At 38.6% G+C, this 25,631-nt stretch overlaps 1 protein-coding gene across 3 annotated transcripts in view; it reads left to right on the top strand.

The window, feature by feature from the left end:
* Nucleotides 1–24,848, top strand: part of TPCN2 (two pore segment channel 2) — a 40,336-nt gene extending 15,488 nt beyond the window's left edge. Inside the window, exons 12-26 of one of the 3 annotated variants that reach the window (XR_008465945.1) lie at nt 187–268; nt 1,671–1,757; nt 2,399–2,518; nt 2,823–2,882; nt 2,969–3,097; nt 3,628–3,677; nt 5,297–5,396; nt 6,376–6,447; nt 8,570–8,643; nt 8,999–9,089; nt 9,201–9,283; nt 10,389–10,470; nt 12,003–12,088; nt 12,805–18,823; nt 24,041–24,835. Coding sequence is in view for 2 of the 3 variants with exons in the window: in XM_054198609.1 (XP_054054584.1) it covers nt 187–268; nt 1,671–1,757; nt 2,399–2,518; nt 2,823–2,882; nt 2,969–3,097; nt 3,628–3,677; nt 5,297–5,396; nt 6,376–6,447; nt 8,570–8,643; nt 8,999–9,089; nt 9,201–9,283; nt 10,389–10,470; nt 12,003–12,088; nt 12,805–12,883 (1,195 nt within the window). In the remaining variant the exon portion in view is untranslated. Of the gene's footprint in view, nt 1–186; nt 269–1,670; nt 1,758–2,398; nt 2,519–2,822; nt 2,883–2,968; nt 3,098–3,627; nt 3,678–5,296; nt 5,397–6,375; nt 6,448–8,569; nt 8,644–8,998; nt 9,090–9,200; nt 9,284–10,388; nt 10,471–10,935; nt 11,007–12,002; nt 12,089–12,804 lie in introns of those variants that run through there. The other 2 variants (XM_054198609.1, XM_054198610.1) reach the window with 2 other exon arrangements.
* The last annotated feature ends 783 nt before the right edge of the window (nt 24,849–25,631 follow it).

Here is a 25,631-nt window from a genome sequence, read left to right as displayed (position 1 = left end):
TTCTTTAACTGGATGTTTATAACACACTGTTTGGGACTCTTATGGGGTCAGTTTCCTTTTTATTTCTACTTCTAATTTTATCTGCTTTTCAAAAAAAAGAAAGAGGCAGGAATGCATTTGGAACAGCTATTTTTGCCATCAAGACACTTACCTGTTTCAGGGCCTGTCCTGTTTTCTTTTAAATAGGTCGTATGTCAATGTTGGGGCCTTACAACAAGTGCTACAGAAAGTTGAAATGGATTCTCGCTGCAAGCAAGCCATAATGAGGGTAAGAACTGGATTTTCTTAGCCATTATATTGGTGACTGTTGAACCCTCTGATGGAACAGCTGTGGAAACTGAAGTTTCCTTAATCACACCATTGATCTAGGAGCAGTAACTTTCAGCTCAGCTTTCTTTATGATGCTTTCTTTAAGTATGAACAGAGGCCCAGCTCTCAGTGTCTGTTCATTTCTGGTCTTCAGAAAAAACCCTGTCTCTAGGCAGTGATTTCACCTTAAGATTGCTATTTCTTTGGTTGGTGTGATAAGGAATGCATTCACCTACAGAGAGATGTAGAGTAATGAAAATTTGTTTTGCAGAGCTAATTTCTTCATTTGCTTTACTTTCTCTCTGGAAGTAAAGCATTTCTCACTGTGGTCTAGAGCTGCTGTCTATAGCCACTTCCCTCTGCCATTTGGAAATATCTTTTTTTTTTTCTGTTGTATTTTAGCTGTGCTGCTCCCTCTAGGTATTAATACTTGTATCAGGCTACAGGGAGAGTGGTTTTGCTTAACTAAAGACTTAATTAATGTTGCAGTTCATGCCATGATTTTCAGAAATTAGAGAAGTTATTTAGCTCAAGTAGGAGATGTGGAGATTATTGGTGTGATTTCAGAAAAAATATATAAAAGTAATGTTGCTTTTTGAGAAAAGCATTGCAGCAGGTTTTGGAAGTCCATATTGTAAGGTCTTCAGCCAAAAGGAAGTGACAGTTCAGAGCTGATGGTTATAGTATCAGGAGTTGCCTGGCTCCAATGTGAAGGTTGGAAGTGGAATGAAGAGGTATCCATGTGTTGCTGCCAGTTGTTGTTGTCTGGGATAGGGGATGTGTAAAAAGTTGCCTGAAAAGAAACACTCTGCTCTGTAATTGTGCTGAGATGTCCATTGCATTGTTAGTTAAGTACACAAATCCAAGTTTTATTTTTTGTTCTGGTTTCTGGTGGGTTCTTTCCATTTCTTTTGTTCCTGTGCATGCTACAGTTGCAGTTAGCGTTTAGCATGCTATGGAATTGTTGTCTTCATGTCACAATTTGTGAAATAATTCCATCCTTTCAGGTTGTAACTTCTGCAGAACAGTGATAACTGACATAGTGTCTTAATTCCTTGCATCATAACATAGTAATGGCAATACTAGATGACACTAAAAATTCAAGAATGTCAAAAGAGCGTGCTCCTTCTAAAGCTGCATGTGATCCCAGAGTAGGGAAAATAGAAAAGACGAGACAAATCCCATAGTCATGTAGCAGTTTTGTGTTAAAGCAAAGCAATATTGAAGCTCACTCTAATACCTTGGTGTAGGTTGTATTACATCTCTGTTGCTAGACTTTTAGGATAGCCTGAAGGTGTTGGCACTCCTTGAAGATGCATCTATTGCAGGTGTTGATCTGAATTTTTCTCTTTCATGTGAAGTCACTCAAAGTGTGCTCCTGTGACCAGCTGTCAGCCGCCCAGTTTCAGAAGCTCTTTGAAGAACTAGACAAAGATGCCATTAGACAAGTATGTATCTGACAATCACTTATAAAAAGTCTTAAGTTGAGTGTGGTCCAGCACGAAAACAAATGATGGTGTTCTGCTATGAAGTGTATAAACAAACTTCACAACTTGTTGAATGTGGGGCATGATCCCATGTCACTGATATTTATTTTTTTTTTAAGTTGTTCATGAATTGCTCTTATAGTCACACATGGCATTGCTTTGGGGACTTTTACAGCATTAGTTTGGGGGTGCTAGGCAGTGTTAAATATACAAAATGCAAGGTTGGTTGTTCTGTCAGCATTTTTAAGTGACTTGGCCAGGCAAAATAGATGAGGACTCTGCGTGTGTATTTTGTTTAATAGGAAGATTCATTACAAGGAAATGAGCAACAGGAGTTTAGAGAAGGGTTGGATTCTCTCCCTTCTTTGCCGTTATCTTGTATTGTGCCATAGTTGCCAACCCATTTGCTAATCAGAAATGATCTCTTGCTGCTAATAGCCAGAGCCTGAAAGCACCTTCCTACTGAAATGTCAAAATTTAGCATGTGGCCTTGAAAAGTTTTTTGCTTTGAAAAGGTCTATCTCTTAAATATGAGGCTTGGTGTTTTTTCCTGCATCATTATTAAAATGTTTATATCAGCAAATCCTTTGTGTTCTTTTCAGCATCCTCCCAGCCCAGACTACCAATCCCGTTTTATGCAGAAAATGCAGTTTGCCTTTGGCCATCCCTACTTTGGCTATTTGGGGAATGTTGTAGCCCTTGCAAACATTGTTTCTATCTGTGTAAGTAAAAAGGCTTTTTTGGTTTGGTGTTTTTTGTGTGTGTTGCGTTTTTGTGTTTGTTGGGTTTTTTTCCCTTGCTACAAACTTCAGTTCTGTTTTTTGTTTTTTTTAGTCTCTGTTCTGTTAACCACTTTTTGCAGCAGATGTCTGTGATTGGTGTGCTTTAGTCATACTAAGTCTTAGAGAATACCTGCAATTAAAAATTATGTGCTGGGAATGCTTGAAAAGGTCTGTGCAAAGCATAAAAATCTGTTTTGTTCATCAGTAAAGCAGTGGATTCATAAAATATTTCTTGTTGTTTAAGGTGGTTTTGGTGATGGATGCAGATAAGCAGCCTTCTGAAAGAGATGACTTCTTTCTGGGGGTAAGATCCAACAGTATTCCTACAGTTATTGCTGTTCCCTGAGTTGTCAATAATTCTAATTATTATTTTTTTGGGGGGGGGTAAAGGCTATCAACTGCTTCTTCATCCTGTACTATCTGCTGGAAATGTTGCTGAAAATCTTAGCAATGGGCTTGAAAAGATACTTGTCGTACCCAAGCAATAGATTTGATGGACTTCTGACTGTAATTTTGCTGGTAAGCTTTTTGTTAACTTCTGTATTCCTAGATTTTTTGACTAGGATGGTTGGGAACTGCAAGAGCTAGTGGAATTGCTTTTTATTCAACACTTACATGCACAGTTAAACAGCATGAGCTAGTGTTATGGTTTTCAGTGGCTTGTACGTTTTGGTCGTGCATAGTACTCTTAGTGTCTACTTTCTGGTGTCAGGCTTCTTTAAATTCATGGAAAAAGTGAGCTTTCTTATAAGCAGACTTTCTAATGTTATTTGGAAGCATTCAGCACTTGGAGTCCTTACATAAGGAAGTCTGTTACGTAGCTAAAAATCACTTTGCTTATTGGATAAATTAAAAAGTGGCAGAAGATTATTGCCATTATTTGATGAAAGCCTGAAACCCATATGACGAATGAGGTCAAATTTATGGCTCTTGAAAATGTTTCCTGTCAAGAAACTTACATAATTTTTGAAACTCAGAATTACAAAGTAAGGTTTTGACCTCTTTTCTTTTTTCTTTTTTTTCTGTTTTTTTTTCTTCCCTAACTGAAGGTCTTGGAGATTGCAACTTTTGCTGTGTACGGATTTCCTCATCCTGGTTGGTGTGTAATCTCTGTGAACTCTTGCACTTTGCTCTGTGTCTGGGATGGCTCAGGGGAATGTTCATACATGTCCATACACACTTATGTTGTTACACTATGATTGTCAGCCCAGTCCATAATTTACTGAATCTAGTAAAATTTCTTACCCATTTAGTCACTAGAGGCCATGCAATATGGACAAGTGAAAGAAAATTACTATTTTTTTCATAAAACTTAGAGTTTTGTTTAGCTATTCTGAGAAAGATGCATTTTTATTACGTGTAATCTGATTTTAAATAAAATCTTAGCAGACCTATGCTTACTCAGGGTGCAGGAAGGAATTTGGTACAACATAAACAACCAGCTACTAACCTAGCATGCTTTAGCATCAGATTGTGCATAAACCCAACTACATGAATTCCTAAACAGCTGGCGAAGCCCCTTCAACTCCTATGTCTAGATTGAAGTCCAAGTTTTGTTTTGAGCTGTAAAATTTAATAGAAATATTCCCATGGACTTAAACTATTTATCTATACTGGAATAGCAAGAAGTTGTATTTTGATTTTCCCTAAGTTCAAGCAGTTCTGGGATCACTTCCTTGATCTAGTTTCTTTATCAAGAGCATAAAAACCATTGTTTCATCTCTTAATATTTGAAAACTGCCACCACAACAAAAGAGGACTTCTGGAAGACTTCCTGCCTCTTACTTTCAGGAGTGATTTATAACACATTCTAATACTTTGTTTCTTTACACAACCTCATTCTTAAGACATTTGCTCTCCCTAATTTTTCAGGATATTTGTTATGTTGCAACCAAGAAGTTATCTAAATTTACACCAGTATCTGTAAAGAGACCTGATAGATGTTACAGCTAGAAATTGATTCATTTTTGAACCCTTCTTGCATTCCTATCACTCAAAAGTGAGGGTTGCCATAAGGATATTAATTGCTAATAATTTAATGGCATTAATTATTGATCTAACTTTATAATTGACTATATTTGGGTTTGATTTTTGACCTTTGATTCTTGAATGTAGATGATTATTTTTACTATAATAGTATCTTGAAGCACCAGTAATACCTGCTAGATCTTTATTGTGTCAGTTACTGCAAACGGATTATAACCGGGATGAGTCATTCTGAGTCCTGACGCTGCTTATGGTGTGTGCTATTGGTAAATGCTAGGTCTGTACATGTAACATCTTCAGGACAGGTCTAAGTCATGACTGTTATTCTAGAATATGTGTTCTATGCAGTATTGTCTTAAATGATTTGTTTTATTATTAGATTTGAATATATTAGTGATGCAAACCATGATTTAGCATCTGTGTTACCAAGGAATTTTTCCATTAACATCTGTTGTCCCCCAAAACCTGCCCACCTTTCCAGCAAAGAAGCATCCAGCATGCCAATGTAAAAGTCAGCTAAAACTCAGGCGGACATTTGGAGTGTATGGGTATCATCTGTGGAATACGCATATAAGGTGGTGGGGGTTTTTTCTTCCCAAATTTTTTAATATGCCATAGATGTTAATCAAAAGTTATGGGTATTTTACAGTTACCTGCAGCCCAGTAGATTTAACTGTGTCTTTCTGTCATGGGCTGTGTCTCTTATTTGTTATTTTCTTCCATCTCTCCTAGGAGACCCGAGTTCATAGGCTTGTTATCCTTGTGGGATATGGTGCGACTGGTGAACATGTTAATTGTGTTCAGGTTCCTGCGGATTATTCCTAATATGAAGGTGTTTATTTATCCCTCCACACTTCTTTTTTGGTCGGAGTATAAATTTCATTAAAGCTTTTTAGAATAATGTGTAGTAGACTGCAATTCTCTTGCATCTGAGTGAGATTATAACTCAGCTCTAACTGTCCCCACTATTGCACAGCACCTCACAGACTCATTCTCTCTTTGGCTGGCTTTCTCTGTTGAGGTGGTAGGGAAGTTCTGTTGATGTCGCTGCGATTGATGCTGGTATTCTGAAGTGGGCAAATGCATGCAGAAACATTTTTGCAACTTGCGTAGTGCTTCAATCTTAATTAGATGAGTGGATATGATATTCTTGAAGAACTTTGTACTCAGGAGGTGATAGACTTGCTTTGACTAGATACTGCCAGACATTTTGGTTATGCAAAGGGTTATTTGGGACGAATCCCTCTTTCCACTTTTCCGGTATGGGTATTCCCACCAGACTACATGTGCTTGAATCTGAAATCACTTTGAGTTGTTTGATTGCTTATTATAATCCTGCATTTAGACTTGCTTGAAAGCTAAGCCCAAACTGTTGTCAGGTGTAGGACTTGTATCTTAGTTCAGTAAGCTGTAAATATCTGATGTAATCAGAGGTCATAATATCAGTGGAAAGTATAAACTAGAAATTATGTGGATCAAATATGAAGCAGTCCCTCTGGAACTGTGGGGCGCTTGCGATTTTATTTATTTATTTATTTATTCCCCTATTCTAGTCTTGATAGGCATTTAGCCCTTTAAGTCACAGTGCCAGTGTATGTTTAAAACTTACAATGTCTGTGTATGAGAAGGACTACAGCATTGTTCATTCATTTTAAGTACCTCATGGAAATAATCACTGTATAAAAGATGACCTGCATTTAGATATATGTCACTTTCCTGGCTAGTATTTCTTTGTCCTTTTAGTAAAAATAATTTGGTATGGATTGGAAGCATGTTGAATGTTATGTATATGAAATTCTGCTTTGTTTTAGTTCATGGCTTTAGTTGTTACTACACTGCTGGATCTGGTGAAAAACTTGAGAGCCTTTGCAGGAATCCTTGTGGTAAGTCATAATGCAAGACTGTAATTTCCTTTCTTAGTTAGCAGTATAATAAGGGTATGTCTTCAACAAAGTAAACTAGGTTCTTTGAATGAATATCACCACTTACAGTAACAGTTCACCTCAATCAGTCAGTTCTTCTCCAGGACATGTCTTGCCAAGCTGCAGCAAACTACTGTTTTGTTTTGGGCTGCGCACAGTGACACCGCCTCATTTATCAGTTTCCTTCAGGAGTGCCTTTAAAAGATGATTTAAAACTTCCTCAGAGTGCTTGGCTCAAGCTGGATACTGTAGTTTCAAATTAAAAAAAAAATCATCCCATGTTGAAAGTAGCCTCATTTTCCTTACCCTGGCTTTCTTATGTTAAATACCAAACAACTTTAATTATATTTTTTCAGTTGAGAAGGTCTTGAGATGGCACGTTTGGACAGGATTTTTAAAAGCCTCTGCCATCCGGTTTTAGGTGTGTCTTTGTAGAGCATGTACTCTGTAAACATGTGATTAAGGGATAGATCACAATACATGATGTCTACTACATAAATTCCGCGTTTCCCAACTCTTGAGTTTCTGGCTTTGCAACGATGTCTTCCTGGTGCAGAAAATGAGTGCCTGGGTGGCTTTTTTCTTGTTGTTTGTGTTTTATTTTAGGATACCTTAATTTGAAATAATGGTTAGAGACCAAGGATTTGCTGTGTTTTAGGTATTGTCTAAAAAGTTGTTCTAGACTATATACTTAGCGTGCAATTTACTCAGAATATCTGGTTTTGTCATTATTAATCTCTGCTTTTATCTGTAGGGGAGGGGCATTAAGTTGCAGTCTGGAAAGGTTTATGTTGCAATTTGAAATAAGGGTATTGGTTTGGACAAAGCTGACTTAGTATCCACTTTGTTGTGCTGTACAAGTCACCCTTGCCACTGGAAACTGCTCTTGAAACTGAGAAGTACCTTGGGAGTGCACAAACTGTCCTTGATGCTGGGTGTGTGAATTGTAGTTTTTCACCAATTGTGAGGCAAGTTTGCCATGGTGTTTGCCACTTCCATTAAATTAATTTCCTTTACTTGAGGCTACATGGAAGCTGTCAGGGAGCTTCTACCATAATGAAGTCTGACTCCATTACCAGCTGATTCAAAATGTCTTTCCTAACGTTAGCCTGGAACACATGCTGCTGAAGTAATGTAACTGATTAGCTAATTTCTCAGGCGGTGCGTGTTTTAAATATATCTTTTTCAAAGAATAAAATTAACTTTCTTATTGTCAAACCAGATACCCCATCTTCTGGCAGGCTGTGGAATGTCAGCTTCAACTTAATCCAGTAGTGTTCAAGGTGCTGTGGCTCATAGGAGTGATCTCTCTTCTACTCCTCCCAGACTTCCCTCCTGGGTGTGTTTTGTAGCAAAATACAGAAATATGACTAATGACACTTTCATTTGAAGACTCAGCTTGTTGCGAGCCATCCTAGGACAAATGACTCAGAGGAGTGAAGTTGTAGGTTTTTATCCTATAAAGATTGTTCTAGAAATAATTGCAAAATCACCTAGGCAGCTGCTGAAGACTGTGAAAGGTATCTCTTTAAAGAGAGGCTTGCGTTTCTAACGACTAAAAGGCAGAAGTTCCCAAATCCTTTGGTTATCAAAACCTTTGTTTTTAAACTAACATAATATTTTAAAAGAAGTTGCTGATGTAATATAAAATATTGACTTAGTTTTGTCCTTCAGTTAAGTTTAGTAAAAGCTTATTTTCCCTGAATCTAGCAGAAAGGCACCTGGATATTTAGGTAATTCCTTGTAAATAAAAGTACTGTTTTTTCATTTTGTTTAAGTCACTGTTCTGCAGTGTCAATAGTTAAACATCAGCATTCTGAGACACAGAAAAATAAAGCAGATCATAAAGTAAAGTGATTTAATGCATTTTAACAAGTGAAAGTTAAATAAAATATTAAAGAGTAAGAGAAAACAGTCAAGTAATACAGATGTTGAGAAGTATGTTCACTTTAATAGCTTCAGGCATTGTTCTTGACCAAATTCCTTTAACTGTGGTACTATTATGAATTCCATGTTAATTGCCTTATTTTCTTATTTAGGGACAGAAATATTCAAAAGTAATACTTGCTTATATTCCTTCCAGGTCGTTTTCTATGCATTTGCTATAACTGGCATAATGCTGTTTAAAGGTGCTGTTGTTCCCATGGGAAATATCAGGTAATATTCTAAACATCATTATTCAGAAAGAATCTGTTTTTCAAAAGCATCTGCAACTCGGTACCTCTGAGTTGTTTGGTGGGTTATTCTTGGAGCCACCCTTCTTTTAATGTTAAGTAACACAGGCTTTTTTCATCTGTTACTCCTGCTTCTTCTTGCTGTATTGAAGCTGCAGGAACGCTTATCTGTAACTTGCAATTTTACCCTGCTGTGGCTTAAATACTTTTTTTTTTAATGACTTCTCTTGTTTCCTGCCCATATGAGACAACTTTCTACAAGGCACTCGGAAGAATCTTGTTTTTAAGGTAAAGTATGTAGAAAGCTATCCTCACATCAGCCTGTAATTCTGTTTTAGTGCTGTCAATACAACATATGATAATGGCACTCTGCAGTGTGGGACCTATGAACAGCTGGAATATTGGCCAAACAACTTTGATGACTTCGCTGTGAGTCTGATCACTGTCCCTCTTTCCCTCTCTGCTTGTCTCTTCCCTCATTTTCTGGGGCTTAAGTGTGTGATACAGCCACCCAACTTCTGTTTTACTCATGTTATTTAGGCAGCAGTGGTGACCCTCTGGGATGTGATGGTGGTAAACAACTGGCAAGTCTTCTTGGAAGCATTTTCAAGATATTCAAGTCCGTAAGTAGCAATAATAATACTGAAAAAGTCCTATATAAATTTAGTTTATAAGGTAACTGAACAGGAATTATACACACTGCACTATCATCTGCTAGGAGGGGTGCCACTTACCTTATTTTTGGGTCCATTCAGGTATATAGGAAACAAACTTAATACTTCATGTCCATTCTTTAACTTGTGTAACTTGATGATTGCTCTAGCGCATGGTGGATGCCATGAAATCTATGGTCACATTTGGTAAGGATTGGGAACTGGCTTCGTATTCATTTTGTTTCAAAAAAGAGTGAATGGATTGTAAACAGGCTTGCAACGCGTCTTAGGTGGGTGGCTCTTGCTATAGAGCCAATCTCACAGAAGTGAGATATTAGCGAATTGCTGTAGTCCATTTTGAGCTGCTTCTCTATTTTCCCAGTGGGTAAAAAATTTTTTGTAGACTTAAAACCTTAGACATATCTTTCATTTGTATTTAATTACTTTATGGGAATGTTTGAATAAACTGGATAGCCTCTGGTTTGAGCTGTTCTGGTGATCCTTGGCTGGTTAACCCAGCATGTAGTTAAGTTGTGGAATGATTTTCTACAGGCTGTTGTGTGTGATAAAAGTTTAACGTGGTCTGGTGAAGACTGGACAAGTTGTGAAAGAGAAATCCATTGGGATCTGCAATGAATGGAAGCTACTTCTAGCTCAAGAAATCTCTGAACTGCAAATGATTGGAGATAGGGAGAGCACTTATGGGGTAGCATCGTAGGTACTTTGCTGTGTTTTTGCACTCTTTGCTGTGCTTCTGCTTTTGTCCGCTTTTAGAGGGTATTAGCCTAGATGGATCTTTTGGCATGATTCAGTACAGCTTCTACTAGGCTGCTTTTCTGTCCCTTCAGAGTTTGGTTAGGTATATTAAGTGGGGGGAGCAAGTCTTGTTTGGCTAACTTAATGAAAGGCTAAGACTTTTATTTTTATTTTTGTGTTCCAGATCTCCATTTACATTAAGAAAGTAGTAGTTTTATCTTTCAAGGAAAAATGTGGTTTCATGGGTCTGTTTGGTTACTTTCAGGCTAGAGGTTATTTACTGCCTACTTTACTTATTGTCTCTTAATCTGATCTGCAGGTGGGCAAAGATCTATTTTGTAGCCTGGTGGTTGATCTCCTCTGTCATCTGGGTTAATCTATTCGTAGCTTTACTTCTAGAGGTAAGGAAGTGTGTTTATTTTGTATTAGATCTTGGACACAGGTTCCGATTTGGGTGGGGAATGAAAAGAACCCAAGCAACTTTTTGGGAAAATTATGTTGGCTTTGTGTGTGTGTACTTAATCTTTCTTTTTGCCTGCCTTCCCTTGAGATGTTGAGGAACACTTTCTTTTTCCTGGACAGTTGTGTATTTTATTTGCAACTTTGTCATAAATCTGATTGCATTTAATTGGGTCTGTATATTTGTCATTATAGCTTACTCTCTGTAAAGATGAAAGATATTTTAAGTATTACAAGATTGCTTGTCTTTTGTAGATTAGCATTTAACTTCAGCATTATTTATTCAAGCTGCAGGCTTTTTGCATTTTGACTTTTCAGTAAATGAAGTTAGCTCTTTAAAACGTAGATTTTTATTTCATTTGGCTGTCCTGCATTTCTTCCTACCCCAACTTGAATTATTACACTAGAAGAGTGAAACAGATTGCTTATTTTGAAGATACCATCCTCTAGAGTTTTAAAAGAAGCTGTGGAATTGCAGGTACGTAAGCAATGTCACGAAGAACACGTTTCCCGTGTACGCATACTTCTCTGCAAATCCAAGTACCTTTTGAATTTTTGATGGTGAAGGGAATGTTCGTCATAGCCATCTACTCCAGGTTAATCATTGTAGACTTCTAGGTAATGGAAAAAACTGAGTACCTGTAGAGGGCACTTCACCCCATATTAAAACCTATGAAAACGTCTTTTGGAGATGCTCTTGTTGTTGACTCTATTGAGAACGAAAGTTTACTACTTTAGTCAGAATAGTGAACTTTTAGACAGAAACTTAGGTGTGAGTCTCATGCTGAGCCTCAGTCTTGCCTATGACCGTTTTAGAAAAGTCTTTCTGTTCTAGCTGGAGGCTAATCCTACAAAGTCTTCTACCTGCCTACCTCTGCAGGACTGTGCCTGAAGTTTGCCCTAAGAGCCAAGATGTAGCGTTCTGTAGCAGGAGAGTAGGATGACACTATTTTTCTCTTCCGCCCCCACCCCTTTTTTTTTTTTCCTGAGCCATCGGTCTACTCCCTAGGTATTGATTTGTCAGAGTAATTTAAAATGACAAGGAAACATAACAAAACCAGAAGCTGTTTAAGTTGTGATGCCTGGAGTCAGAGTGTGTTTATATACTGTAGGGTTTTTAAAGAGGAAAAAATTCAAAGCGGGTGAACTCTTGTGGGTAGTTCACACAGTTATCTTGGGGAGTCAATCCTGGCTAGGAGGAGAAGGCAGCAGGGCTGTCTTCTGTTCTACTGTTCTTTCAGTGTGTGATGAAAAAGTTATTTCATTCCTGAACAACAAGCTTGAATAAAGTGGTGACCCGCAGCCAATAAATATGCTAATGCCTAAATAAGTCACTGTTTTGTCACTCTGTTAAAAACAAACTTAACCCCCCTCCCAAACCTTACCCCCAAGCATGTTGAGCTGATACAACATCTTGTTTTTTGATGTCACTAGAAGTGGCCTTTAATTTTTTCCTGTTCCTTTTACTTTCCAGAACTTTATTCACAAGTGGGACCGTCGCTGTCATCGAGAGCCTCTTTCAGATATTGAATACCAAAGGACAGTCGAACTAATGTTCAGGTGAGTTGACCTAGGCTTGATAATCAATCTAGTTTTTTATGTTCATCTGTCTTAAAGAAAGTGTGCTGGCTTCAAGAGGATAAAAGGCTTGACTTTTATTTCCTCCCTCTGAAGCAAACTGTTTCATCTGTTAGCTTGAAGAAATTCAGTAAATACATTAGTTAGGCCTGCTTTAAGCTGATTTGGTGGCCTAACCTTTATATGCTTTCTGCCCATAGCATGATGGGAGAAGAGGTGTTGGGAGCCTGGGGGGAGGGGGACTGTGCTGAGAGGGAGAAGAAAAAGGAAGATGAGGAAAGTGATGTATGTTCTTGGCTTATTATGAAATTGTGGGTGGTGAGTTGATATTTGATGATCATGCACAAGTGGAACTTCTGGTGCACATTGGATATTCAATAGTAGCATTGGGAACGTGTTCTCATTTGGGAGTTTTTTCAGGAAAACAAGTCTACTGACCTTCAGTTGTATTGTACTGTGTGCAGGAAATTGCTTCCCTGCTTCTTATGGGAAAACAGCTGCTGGTTTCCAAGACACATCTGTAAAGGATGGATCACTTGCAAGTAGATGCATCTTTAGGGAGCATCAACTTATTGTAACTTTAATTCCTTGTTTCATTCTTGAAACAAGCACATGTTACATCTCAGTGTGTGCATTGCAAAAACAAATGCTGAAAGTTCCCTTTGCTGCCCCTAACAACTCATGCTTTTTCTTTGTAGAGATGTTTTGGAAGAACCTACAGAGGAAGAGTTGATGGAAAAACTGCACCAGCACCCACACCTGCAGTTATGTAGGTGACTGGTGGGAAGGACTGATTTATTTAGACCTCTGTTTTCTTGAGGTTGTCAGCTGGAAGAGACTGAATGGATTTTCTGTGAGGTGCTGTTAGGAGAGAGAATTGTAGGACAGCGTGTGAGGTTTTGCTTGGCAATTCTCTGCAGAAAGAGGTTTTTTTATTTTTGGTTCATATCTTTTTTTGAAAAAGATTTGAATCCTGCTAGTTTGACTTGATTTTTAAGTTGCAATTTTAGAGGAATATTGCAGCTGTTATTTTTATAAACTGTTGGTAGAGGAATGTTTTATTTTCTGATTTTTTTTTTAAGAAGGGAAAGTGTGTTTAAAATGACAGAGCACTTTAAAACATGAACTTTGTAACCACTCAGCCTGCTACTTTTTTCAGCACAAGAAAATGGAATTGTCTTTGCTGGTAGGCAGGTGTGGCAAGGGCTGTGCCCTGCAATTCAGGAATGGATTAGGCAGGACCAGAACAAAATCCTTAATCTTTTTGTAGTGAGAGTTGAAACACTATTTCTATTGAAATGTGACACCAGCATATTTTACCAAATTTTCAGGATTAATCATGTCGGAACACAATCAATTTCAGCTTAGTAACAGGGGGTGCCTACTTTGCACATCCTCTCTCTTTCATTGTTTTTGATCTAGAATTCGTTGCTGATTGCATCATGCTGGTAACTCTGAGAGCAGTTATTACTTTGAAAGGACCAATTGCACTCGTGGTTTTCAATGTGGTAAAATCGAGCTCTCTTTTAGAGTAAATATTTTTGTTTTAGTGAACTTCTTTCTTTTACTTTCTCCCAAGTCCTGTTCTACACTGTATCATATTCCATGAAAGAGCTGAAGGGAGTGAACTTTGGCCAGAATGTAGCACCATGATCACTGTGGGTCTCTCACTTGAAGGCAGGGGGAGGAAAAAAGTGTTGAATGGGATAATCAAAGTGCTTAGCAGTTCAAATTTTTGTTTGAGTCTGTGTGGAATTGAAAGTGCTCAACCAGTATTGCAAGATCACATTCTTTTAGAGCTTAATGACCACATGCTGTATACCACTAACTTTCACCTGGGTAATACTTTTTGGGTAAATAATTTTGTCAACAAATCTAAAGTGGAGAATTACCAGTAAGCCATGTCCACGTGTTTTTCATTATTCCTTAGTGTTCCTCTAAAAAAGGTGGTTTTGTTTGAATCTCTGTCATATAACTAGTATTCACTATGAAGAATAGAATCAATCCCAGCTACTATTTTTATATGTAAAAATGAAACTACCCTTTGGGGTGCTGCCTTGTCATTGAGATACTTATCACCAAAATAGACATTATTGTGATCATTTCTGCATTGACAAGGACTTGGGGAAGGTAATCGACTATAAAACACTGCTACTATTTAAGTTTTTTGATCCTTTTTAGAAAACAAAACACTTTTGAAAAGTGCCAAGCAGTCATCCTGTTTACTTTTCCTCTTTTTTTGTCATCTGTCTTTTCTTTCTTTTCTGCATAAGGGAAAAGAAATATCTGTTGAGCTCAAAAGCATATTTCTGCACTGTTGTCTTACTGTTTAGAAGTTGCGTAGCGATTCTTGTCTATTTCTTTATCTTCTGCTTAATGTTTTTCTTGTGCTGTGGAACAAAATATATGTTGTAGCTTGTGGGTGTGTGTGTAAGAAATCTGAACTGAACTCTGAGCCACTCCAGCCATCTTTCCTTGCTTTTGCAATCTTGCCTCTTAAGTCACGATCTTGTCTCTGTTCTGGCACTTGTCTCCATTCTGGAAAAATACACCCAGTAACTCACTTGCACTGGCTTCAGTGGTATTACTATGCTCGTTTTCAGTTAAGCGCTTAGACCACACATCATGGCATAAAGGCATCAGCCCACAGTTATTTGAGATTTGAGTTTATTTTTTTCAGTATTGTTTTATGTTAGGATGGTTTCTGCTTCTTCAAGCATGATGTAATCACTGCTACCAGTTTATTGGACCTTATTAACAGAGGTTCAATTATCTATTTTACCTTTTTACTTGAAATTTTTTTTCCACTTTTCTGAATACTTGGAGAAGTAGCTTTGCCTTGCCAAAAAGGAAGTAACTGGTTCTTATCTGTCTACAAGTTTAATTTTTTTTTTTTGTCTCTTAAAGTTGTTTGGCATTGGTGTTTTTGCCATTACATTCCACTACAATCTACCAAAGCAACACAAATTGGTGTGGGATTATCATAAAAATCACAAATGTCTCCATTGTGCGGTCTTTGCATTTGGACAAACGTGAAGAAGGTTTTTGGAAGGGAATAGTCTTAGTCTTATTCTTGTTTCACATTTGTGTAATTGACTGAAAATGTAACTAGAACTTAATACAAAAATGTGGTACCTAATGTCACTTGTGCTGGAAGATGTAAATGACCAGAAGTCTTATGCAATAATTGTATAAATCAGGAAAATGAATGTATGTAACTGGGTAAATTTTGAGGTTTGCATTATTAAAAAACAATTCCTTCTCCTTCTTAAAATATGAAAAAAATTGGGGTGTTGAAATAATTCTTGTGGTTTGTTTTTTCCCTTCCCCCTGCAACTGATTTCTGTTGTGCTTAGCATCTATGCTCCCATTGTCTTTACTAGTTGAAGGCTGGGCCCATGGAAGAGGTTATATGCAGATGGGACATAACTGCCTGGTTTCAAAATGCAGAATGTGTGCTGCACTGTTATTTTCCAGTTCTAGAGCCACATAACATCATCTGCAGGTACTGGATATGCTTAATTTTTAAGGTGAAATTTCATTGAACTGAGCACTGAGGGTGTTGAGCAGCTTGATTTTCATTTGCTTTTCAGTCTGCATCTGCAAACTAAGTATTTCCTCATCTCTTTTTCTTGAAAATATTAGTGCAATAAGCACTCTCATAGCTTTTCAACTGGGACAGATTTTGCACATAATGTAGCAGAGTCCATGGCATTATTTCGAAACAGGTTTTGGTTTAGGAGGTGTTTGTTTTTAGAACAGGACAGTGTCAATTCTGGGTCAAGGTAAAGGCTTAAGCTTGATGTCTCTGACAATGGCTGTTGCAGATGCTTAGTAGTTTGGATGCAGTTTGGATTTCAGCAAAAAGGGTTGCTAGTTATGAGGGATGCTTCCTAACTCTGAGCACTGTACTCTGGGAGGTCACAGGCTCCCCTTCACTTGCGTGCACTTTCAGGAAGGGTTTGACAGTCACCTGCTGTAGCTTTGTCTGGATGTTTGTGAACCTGCCCCTGCTTGGTGGTGCCTCAGATGGTCCCTCAGATCCTGTCCCGCCTACCTCTCTGCAGCTTCACTGGAAAGAATTCCCATGGCTGTAACAAACCTAGCTTTTGTTGTTACAGCATGTGCTGTTGGTTTTACTAATGGCTTACAAATGTTTCAGCATGCAAGTATTTTACAAGTAGGGATAGCAAAAAAAAAAAAACCAAAAAACACTCCTTCAGCTTCCCATTGTAAACAGAAGATGCGGTTTAGTTGCGTGTTCTCTGTTGCTAATACTTGACCAGTGTCCCTTGGTCCCTGTTCTGTCTCCCCATAGTTCTCTGTGCAGTTCTCTCTGCTGGGTTCCCTTTAATCTCATTTCTACATCCCTTACCTTTTTAGGCAGGAGGAAGAATGTGCTGCCCTTCTCCCAGTTTGTGTTTGCTCACTGGCAAGCCAAGCAGATCAGATAACTTGATCTTTCCCGTGGTGAGAACACTTAATTTGAGCGCTCTGCTCTACTTGCTGCCAATTCTCACAAAACGCATGACACTTATGCCTTTGACACTTTAGCTCTTCTATCAAACTTGGTTTCGTGAATGAATTTAAAAGTTATTATCAGGGGACTGATGCTGCGTAATTCCTAGAAGCAGCTAGAAAATATTACAAAAAGGTAATGCTGTAGGGTACAAAAAGGTAATGTTGGGAATTATGTTAATTGAAATTGGTCTGATGTTTCACTGGATCCAAGTCACCTTAGGATCTGAATCCTTTTAATGAGAATTGAGCACTTAGACTCTGAAGAGGAGGAAAAAGGGATGGTCCAGAGACTAAAGCATGCTCAGCATCATTAGTCAGTTCATAGAAGTGTGGGCTCATGTGTTTGGGAACTGTGAACTGGGCTTTCCTGAATCCTCCAGCGATACCATCACTTTTTTTAAAGATAAAACAGATCATTGAGTATCTAAATGAAGAAGTTACGTTCATGGGAAATCTATTGCTAATTCAGGAATAAAGAGCAGAATCTCAGACTTCCTTAATCTTAAACTTCATATTTCATTCCATACTTAAATATTTTTCTATATTTGTAGAGCTACTATTTTCCCAGCATAAAGTGAGAGAAAATGTTCAGGAAAAATCCTCGAGGCTGAGATGGCATATTCAAATACTAAGTACGTAGTGATGTGTACAGCAAACTACTGGGGGTGCCACCTATTGTTTGCTTCCATAAAGAATATGAGAAGAAATTCAAGACTGTGTATAAAATGGAGTCATAAGGCATAATAAGTATGTGTGTTTTTCAAAAGTGTCGTATTCAACTAAAATTGTGGCAATTCTGGAGGAAAAACTGTGGTATAGTTACCTCCATCGTATATACACTTGTTTTGCCAAAGGTAACAAAATGATGTTTTATCATGAATTACCCATTTTACCTATTGTAAGGGAAAACTTAAACGTTTTCTCTGACTTTTATAATTCTAGCCATTTATGTAGTTTATTTGCATTCATTTTCATATCTAGACCTATACTTCAAATTTTTCCATAGTAATTGTATAAAAAAAGGTTTACTGTTGCTGACTTTTTTTTTTAAACTTCAAACTGTAAGTTGAAGACAATTGCAGCTTGTCCTTTTCTTTAATGCTAGAAATTCCTTATAACAGTCTCAGTCATCTTTTTTCCATTAAGCCTCTTGAGCAGGTGTTGCCTTTGTTCTGTACAGATACTTTCATGGCCCCCATCATTGCATTATTTGAGTGCCTCCCAAGTACTTTCCTGAAAACATCCTGCTGGGATAGGAAAATATTACTATTCTTATTTTGTAGATGATCAGCTGAGATATTTGGTGATCTGCCCACAGCTGAGCTTGAAATCCGTGGGAGAGTTAAGAATAAAACCTGCAGTCCCTGCTCACTGCCTTTGCTAACAGACAATACTGCTTTCTTTTTTTGCAACAGCTGTGAACTTCAGTTGTATGTTTATAAGACCATGTTGATATTTCCACATCAATTGCTTTATAATTTTGCTACTGCCTATTCTTGTGTGTAACTTTTTTGTTTATCTTGTTTAAAATTGCAGGAAAAATCCAGGAACCTCTAAACTTCTAACTCTACTTATTTCCCACCTTATCAAAAGAGGAGGAAGGACTATTACTGATTTGCCATCTGATTTATAAATATTTAATAGGGATGATCTGAGGCTGGCACATGTGCTGGAAGTTTAGTAAATGTAAGTTAACTGCTAGATTCCAGTAATTAAGGTGCTACCGTAGCTGTACAAAAATACAGGAAAAAATACAGGATGACCATCCTAAACAGCAGTTATTTGACACCTCCAACTTTCATTTCTGTTAGACCTGAAACTCACTTCAAGAAAGCTTGAGTTTTTCTTTAGCCTCATCTACCTTTGTACTGCTTGTATTTTGTTCTTCGAGGTGAGTGAATGGTCCGACTTCTCAGAGCTGGTGAGTGCTTGCAGTGTCACGTTGAATTTGGAAAACTGTCCAAGAGGCCAATTGCCCCATGTGGCCTTGCTGACAAAGGATCATCAGCGCTTGAGAGAATGGAAATTCATGTCAAAATCGAAAGTGGAGTGCATTTTTAAAACCAAGTTCTATTGTGTAGCAGGTGTTTGTGTAATGTGAAATACAATCTCTAATATGACTACAGGTTGCCAGGTTGGATGCAGAAATTACTGAGTCAAATTGTGAAGATTATGTTACAGAGCCTGTCGCAGCAGGTAAGACCAGAAGGGATTTTGATTTTTATGTTTAAAGTTAAGGTTGTTGTGTAGGATTCTGGCTAAAATCGGACTGGTTTCTGTTAGCTTGCAGAAAAGAATTAGTGTTTTGTGTGTGATACAGAACCGTAACACTGTACCACTGGACTGGGTAGTGGTAGCATAACAATGACCTTGTACAACGAGCATCACAGAATCATAGAATCTTCATGGTTGGAAGGGACCTTTGAGATCGAGTCCAAGCATACACACACAAAAAACCCCTACAATCTCTGCCACTAGAGCATGCCCTGAAGTGCCAAATCTACTTGTTCCTTAAACACCTCTAGGGATGGTGACTCAACCCCCTCCCTGGGCAGGCTGTCCCAGTGCCTGACCACTCTTTCAGTAAAGTAATTCTTCCTAATATCTAACCTAAACCTCCCCTGCCGCAACTTCAGACCATTTCCTCTGGTCCTGTCATTATTCACCTGGGAGAAGAGGCCAACCCCCACCTCTCTCCAGCCTCCTTTCAGGTAGTTGTAGAGGGCAATGAGGTCTCCATCCTACTGAGGTGAGCTGGAAGACCACTCTAGCCTGTATTATTTTATTATATTAGGTCTCCTTCTTGCATTTAGGAATGAATTGGTTCCACACACGATGTGCTGAGCTGTTGCCAGTGCTGTTTTTTATTGACTAATGATCTTAAGTTTTACTTTCTAAGTCTTTAGTGTGTCTTCCCTTATCTGTTTAATGCCAGTGAGAATAATCTTGTATTTCACCAAAACTACAAGTGTTTAGTTTCCAGCGTTGTGGATAATTGGTGGTTTCTCTGAAAAGACTTAAAACGATTACTTGGTATAGAAAAGCAGCTCTACAGAAGTTCTCTGTAAAAATCAAAGGTGAAGGTGTTAAACCTGGACAATAAAACTTAGATCTAAGTAGCCAGCAGAAGGGGCCATAAGAGGAGCAGATTGTCCTTTAAGCATCACTGTGTTGTGTAAGGTGTTGCCTCTCTCTTTCTCTAATCAGATTTCATGAAGAAAGCAAAGCTCTTCTTTCCTGATGTAATTCAATCGGAGCCCTCAGCTAGATCAGCAGGAAAAGCACCTGTCTTTCTTGCTTTGCATTTGGTTGATAGACCCCAGTTTTTGATAGGAGTTGGTTAATCCATAACCCAAGCATGTGGCCACAGCAACACCTGCCATGCAGGTGAGCTTTTAGTCTTGTTAATACACAAATATAGTATAGATTTTTGTATTAACTTCACACATATACACACCCAATAGTGATCATCATAAGTAGGAGAACTTAATAAAATGAGATCATAAATGTCTAATGTACTTTTTGTTGGGCAATGAAGTTGCCCACATGTTGTAATTGAGGTCTGAGGTTAACTTGCTTGCTGGGGCCTCTCTAGGGTAGATTACATGGACTGATTGAGCACATGAAAAAATGGTTTTTTTTTATGCTCTGCTTTTCTTCCTGTTTTGTCCACTGACCTTTCCTCCTTAACTCTGTCTTGGGATGGTGCCCACCGTAATATTGACTGCCATCAAACCCAGCACTTCAAAATTAGGCACGTGCTTGAAACATCTGCTTGATTGAGACCCTCCACGGTGACTATTAAGCTTTTTGTCTCTGACATTTTCCAAAGTCCTTGGTTCTGTTCTCATCTCCTGAGTGACCCTGCTATAGTCCTCCGGAGATCTGTAAAGCAGGCTCCTTTACTTTCTAATTGTGCAGATACTGAGAAGTGAAAGTGTGGGCTGAAGGTTTGGGTTCAGGCTTGAATTTTCTATAGGTGGCCCCTGTGAAATTTAGATCCGGAGCACCTTATATTCAGTTCTGCCCCAAAGTTTCACGTGTATGATTTCTGATTTGCACAGAGAGAGGTGTTACCTGGCTTTTCACCAGACTCTCATGAGCAGGTATTTGGGGAGGAACACACATAATTTACTAAAGGAGGAAGAGTTGAATTGAGTCCCATATAGATAAGATGGTGATTCAGATAAAAAGGGTTGTGACCCATCAATGTATGTGGGAATCCCACTGCGAGGGAGGCAATTTCTCTGTGTAAGAAGGAATTTCACAAGATTTGTGCCAACTGCATTACATTACAGCTACGTTTCTGTGGCCACCCGTGCGTTAGTGTGCTAACAGACTTCACAGAAAACAGAACTAATGTTACACAGACCGTTGTACTGTATTGTTTTACAGAACAAACTCTTGGTGGAACATTTGCGAGGATCTAGCTCTGCTATTTCATTACTATGGTTGCTTTCTCCCCTAGCAAATTTACACTGGCTTGTGCCCTTATGTCAGACTATTAAGGGGTGTTATGGTACCCCATGACCTTCCTTGAGGCTGCCTTTCCATGGCCTTTGGTGATGGTTCCACTGTTGAGGTAAAAACCTTCCCATGCTTTAATGACTATTTTATCATTAGATCTGATTGTATTGTACCTTGTGATGGTGTTCGGGCTCAAGTAAGTTATGTGTAAAATGTTGCCACTTGAATTTGGAAGTATCTTACTGCAGAGGTGTGCTTAGCGGTGGCGATAATGGGACTGGAGCCCTCTGACTAACATGATCTGCTTTGACATGTGTGCTTTAAGTAATTTTACAGGATTATGGTCACAGCACTATACACAATCTTTCTAACTGTACTGTATTATCTTAGCTGGAAGATTGTGGTGGGTCATACACAGTGCTCTAAAAGTACTTGTAGAATAAGCTCTAAAAAGCTGAGTTACGTGACCTATCATGGAAGGCACAGGGTGGACACCAAGTCAGCTCTGTAAGCTTCTTGTGGCAGAAATCCTATCTCTTGCAGTCAAAATAGATGAAGGGAAGAAGACAGGGAAAGAATACCTTCCAGTGAAGGAACCGAGGCAAAATGACTTTGGGCACAAGAATTTTTTTCAGGAGTGGGGACTGAACACAAATCCTACATTTGCCAGTTCATTACCACAGTAGACCATTCTCCTCAGTAAATCTGACCTAAAGTTCTAATTGTGGTCCTTGGCAAACACATCTTAATTTGCTGCTATGGTGGTAGATTTCTTTCCAGAACTTCTGCCTTTTCCTGTAAAGGTCCTCTCATTATATTGTTTGGCTGTCTTGTCACAGATACCATGCTCTCTGTGATCTGTTGACAATGCTTAAGAAGGAAGTTGTTTGTGCAGGAGTCATCTGCAGAGCTTTCCAGTCGCAGACCAGTGCTTCATGGGAGCAGTAAACAGGGAGATCAGGAGTTTTCCTTCCAGGTGCTGTAATCTCACTTTGAGGCACCAACTTGCAGAGCTCGGTAGGCTTTGGGTAGCAAGACACTGGTGTGGGTGTGTCTAATGCTGGAAAGCCTAGGGGCAAGTGCAGCCACGCAGATGGGCAGCCTTGTCTCTTTCCCCTGCCCAGGGGAGAGGCAGGAGCCCAGAACAGTCTTTCCCCTGGCACCAGCGGCACCGAAGGTGTCCATCACCTCCAGTGAGGTGGAGAGGAGAGGCCAGCAGTGGGCAGGAGAACGCGAAGGTGGGAGGGTGTGAAGGGAGGTCTGAGTTTATAGAAGTTGGAGAGCACATGCGTACAGAGGACCTAAGGCTTCCCTTTGTGAGTCTGTACTCAGTGTGTATGTGTATGCTGGATTTCAACCCTAACTATTACAGAAAAGGAGGAAGCAAGGAGAAAAAAGACATTAAAAAAAAAAGAACCAATGAAAAAAAAATCCTGAAAGAAGATATAAAGATTGTCTTTATTTTACTTGAAAAAAAAAATAATTACATACTATTTTTTAATTTTTTTTTCAAGTGTGACATGTTTCTCTTTAAATTCTCTACTTGTGATTTTAGCCAGCAGAGGGTGTTCAAGACCCCGTTATAGGCTCCAACCATGAGGGCTCTATGATCAGCACTTCTGGATGCAGTTAATGGAACATTCTCAGCATAGTTAAGTGCTGGGGCCTGAATCAAGGGGTTGGAATACAATGGGGTTTTGTTTTTTATGGCAAAACGTAAGAAGGTATGTTTTGAGGAAGTGAATTATCAGTAATATGCACCTGTTTGTACCAAAATGTTTGTATCTGGAGCACTTCTGCATTGTGTTTGACGTATGAAAATATAAGAGTAAGAAAGTGAAACTTCTCACAAAGTGGCAAATGTAGTTTCATTGTCCTATCTGAATGAAATATAGTTAAATACCATTAACTGCAAATGAGCCTCCAGACAATCTCTGATCTTTGAGAGCCCCAGAGAGGAGCAGTGGACAAAATGTTTTGAAAACAACCTCAAATTTTAAGACAATGACCAAATGTTCTTGTAGACGGTTCTTGGTAAAGAAGTTAATGCTTCCTTTCTTTAGGGTTTTAGTGTATATTCTAGGACCTGTATTTTCTGGTGGCAGGGACATCCCACTACCTCTTATGTGCCAAAACAAGAATAATAATGAAACGTGAAAATAAATCGAGCACTGCTGGGCTTCCTTTAAACCTGTAATTGTGGTTTCTCTGTGACAATAAGCTCCCAAGTGAGAATTTATCCATTTAGCAGTCAGGGTCTTTTATACCATCGCAAGCTGATAACTGAAAATGTAAACCACATTTTAAAGTAATTCATTGTATAAATTGGCCTTGCAAATGTTAATTTATACTAATTTGAGCAGATGCGTGTGGTGCTGCCCTAGCAATCTGGACAAATTTTTCAGAACTGAGCAGCTTGTTCTTGTGTGCCAATACGTATTGACAAAAAAGTCTTTGCTAGTTTCTTGCATTTATTTAAATCTGCACTCTACAAATGTATATTTTTACTGCAAGGAAAGCTGAAGTGTTTAAACGATTGAAGACTTAATTGTAGGTGGGGTGAATCTCAAGATAGAAGTAACAGCATTTCTCTTTCACTTAGACCTGATGAGTCTTGTGTTTGTATACCATTGCAAACTTAATTTAGATGTAGTAGTAAGGACTAAAACAAGTTGTGCTTTGTGAAGAGACCAAAGAAAGGAACTGAGCAGTCCTTGAGTGAAAACAGTGAGGGGAATCAGCGTGTCTGGCATTGACATAATACTGCGAAATCAATGCTTTGATCAACTATAAAGCATAACAGCTGTGTGAAAGGTTTGCTGTGGTTAGCTGGCATTATCTCTTGTGTAAAGGAAAGTACATTGTAAACCAGTAAAAATTAACTGCCAGAGCACAATGATGTTTTTGTGACTGGGAATTCAGATAAAGTTTTGCTTCTGTTGGCAGAATGATAAAAAGAACTGGGGCCATTTGCATACAGGTGAAGAGAGGCCGTGGTGTCCCATGTTCCAGAGAGGCCAAGCCACCACAGGTATACGAAGTACTTCAGCTCTTTCAACTCTAAATGCTGCCTTTAATTTAACTTCTTTCTTTTTCTTTTCTTTTTTTTTTTTACCTGGTTAGTTACCAAGTGGGAGGAAATGGTCTTAGAAAACGGGCAATACCAGGAAAAGTCATTGGGTGGCAGCAGAGCACTTGCCACTTACCGTGGCATCTCAACAGAATAAAGGCAGGCAAGACTGTAGTAATTTTGATATAGGTAGCTGAAAATGAGATCTCGGAATGGTATCTATGGTGAGAGAGGGCTCTGAGACAGCAGATTTCTCTCCAAAAGTGTGTTTCCATGTGTGTATGTATTGGTGTGCATATATATAAAAAACACATATTTGTATATAAACATATGTACAGGTACACATTAAAAACTATGTCTCTGTGTGGTGTCTGCAGGCTTTAGCTCTGGGATAGAATAGTGAGAAGCTTTAATGTGATTACTACAACTACCAGCTCCCAAATTAGATCCCATATCCCTGATAGTTCAAGCTTGTGCCGAAGATATATAGCTTGGTGCCGGTGTGATTAAAGCCATGTAATAGTTCTAAATTACTTTTCTGCTGGAAGGAATCAAGTGGGTCTGTGAATGTGGCCTGCAATATCCACCTTCACCAAAATTGATAATTTTTGTTAGTCTGTCTGGGTCTTTGCAGCAAAAGTGTGAAAAGCAGGACAGTTAGTATTTACGAATCTTTTAGGAAGGAATTGACCTCTCTGTATTTATTCTACAATATAAATATTGAGTCTTTTTGCTGAATGATGTGGATGGAGCTTGAAGGACTTGGAAAATACTCTTCTTTTTTTACAACTAGAAGCTAAGTGTATTTTGTATGTGTTCGTCTCAGTGAAGAGATAGAGAATGTATTTTTATGTGTTTTGTGTTTTCCTTTAACATCAGGCCTGGAGAGGGCTGATGCTGTATACTTCACAATGTAGCTCATACAGCGGAACGTGTTATGTCCTTGAAGACACAAACTGTAGCACACATACATACAAACATGCATATTTCCTTTTCATCATACACATTATGAAGTTACAACTTTGTCTGCTAGCTTTTGCTAAGTTGTGTTTGTGAGTTGTTGCTATCGTAAGTAAATATCTTACCTTCTAATTGCCCATTCTGCTATCGTTACTGTGGAAATCAATCTAATACTTTATGGGCAGTATCACTGCAGACATGGAAACTCAGTGATTGAAAGGAATTTAACATCTTTCTTTTGCTGCTTTGCCTAGGAATAGGAAAGTTTAAAAATAGGCAACTGGAGAGAAGTATTCCACCACCAGGTTTTAATTTCTACTATGTTTGGAAGGTCCCACTAACAATTCATGCTGGGAGCAATCCTCCATAGGTTGAATGACAATGTGTGCAATGCTATGCTACATGGCCATATTTTATTTTGAAGATAAGCAGTTTTTGGGCAAGTGCCCCCACTTAGGGTATTTGAAGGAAGCATAAGTGGCCGCCCCCATGGACTTCCTACAGGTA

The sequence above is a fragment of the Rissa tridactyla genome, chromosome 4 (assembly GCF_028500815.1).
Source record: "Rissa tridactyla isolate bRisTri1 chromosome 4, bRisTri1.patW.cur.20221130, whole genome shotgun sequence".
Taxonomy (NCBI): domain Eukaryota; kingdom Metazoa; phylum Chordata; class Aves; order Charadriiformes; family Laridae; genus Rissa; species Rissa tridactyla.
Note: the sequence above shows the minus strand (reverse complement) of the source record. Positions and strands in the feature narration are given on the sequence as shown.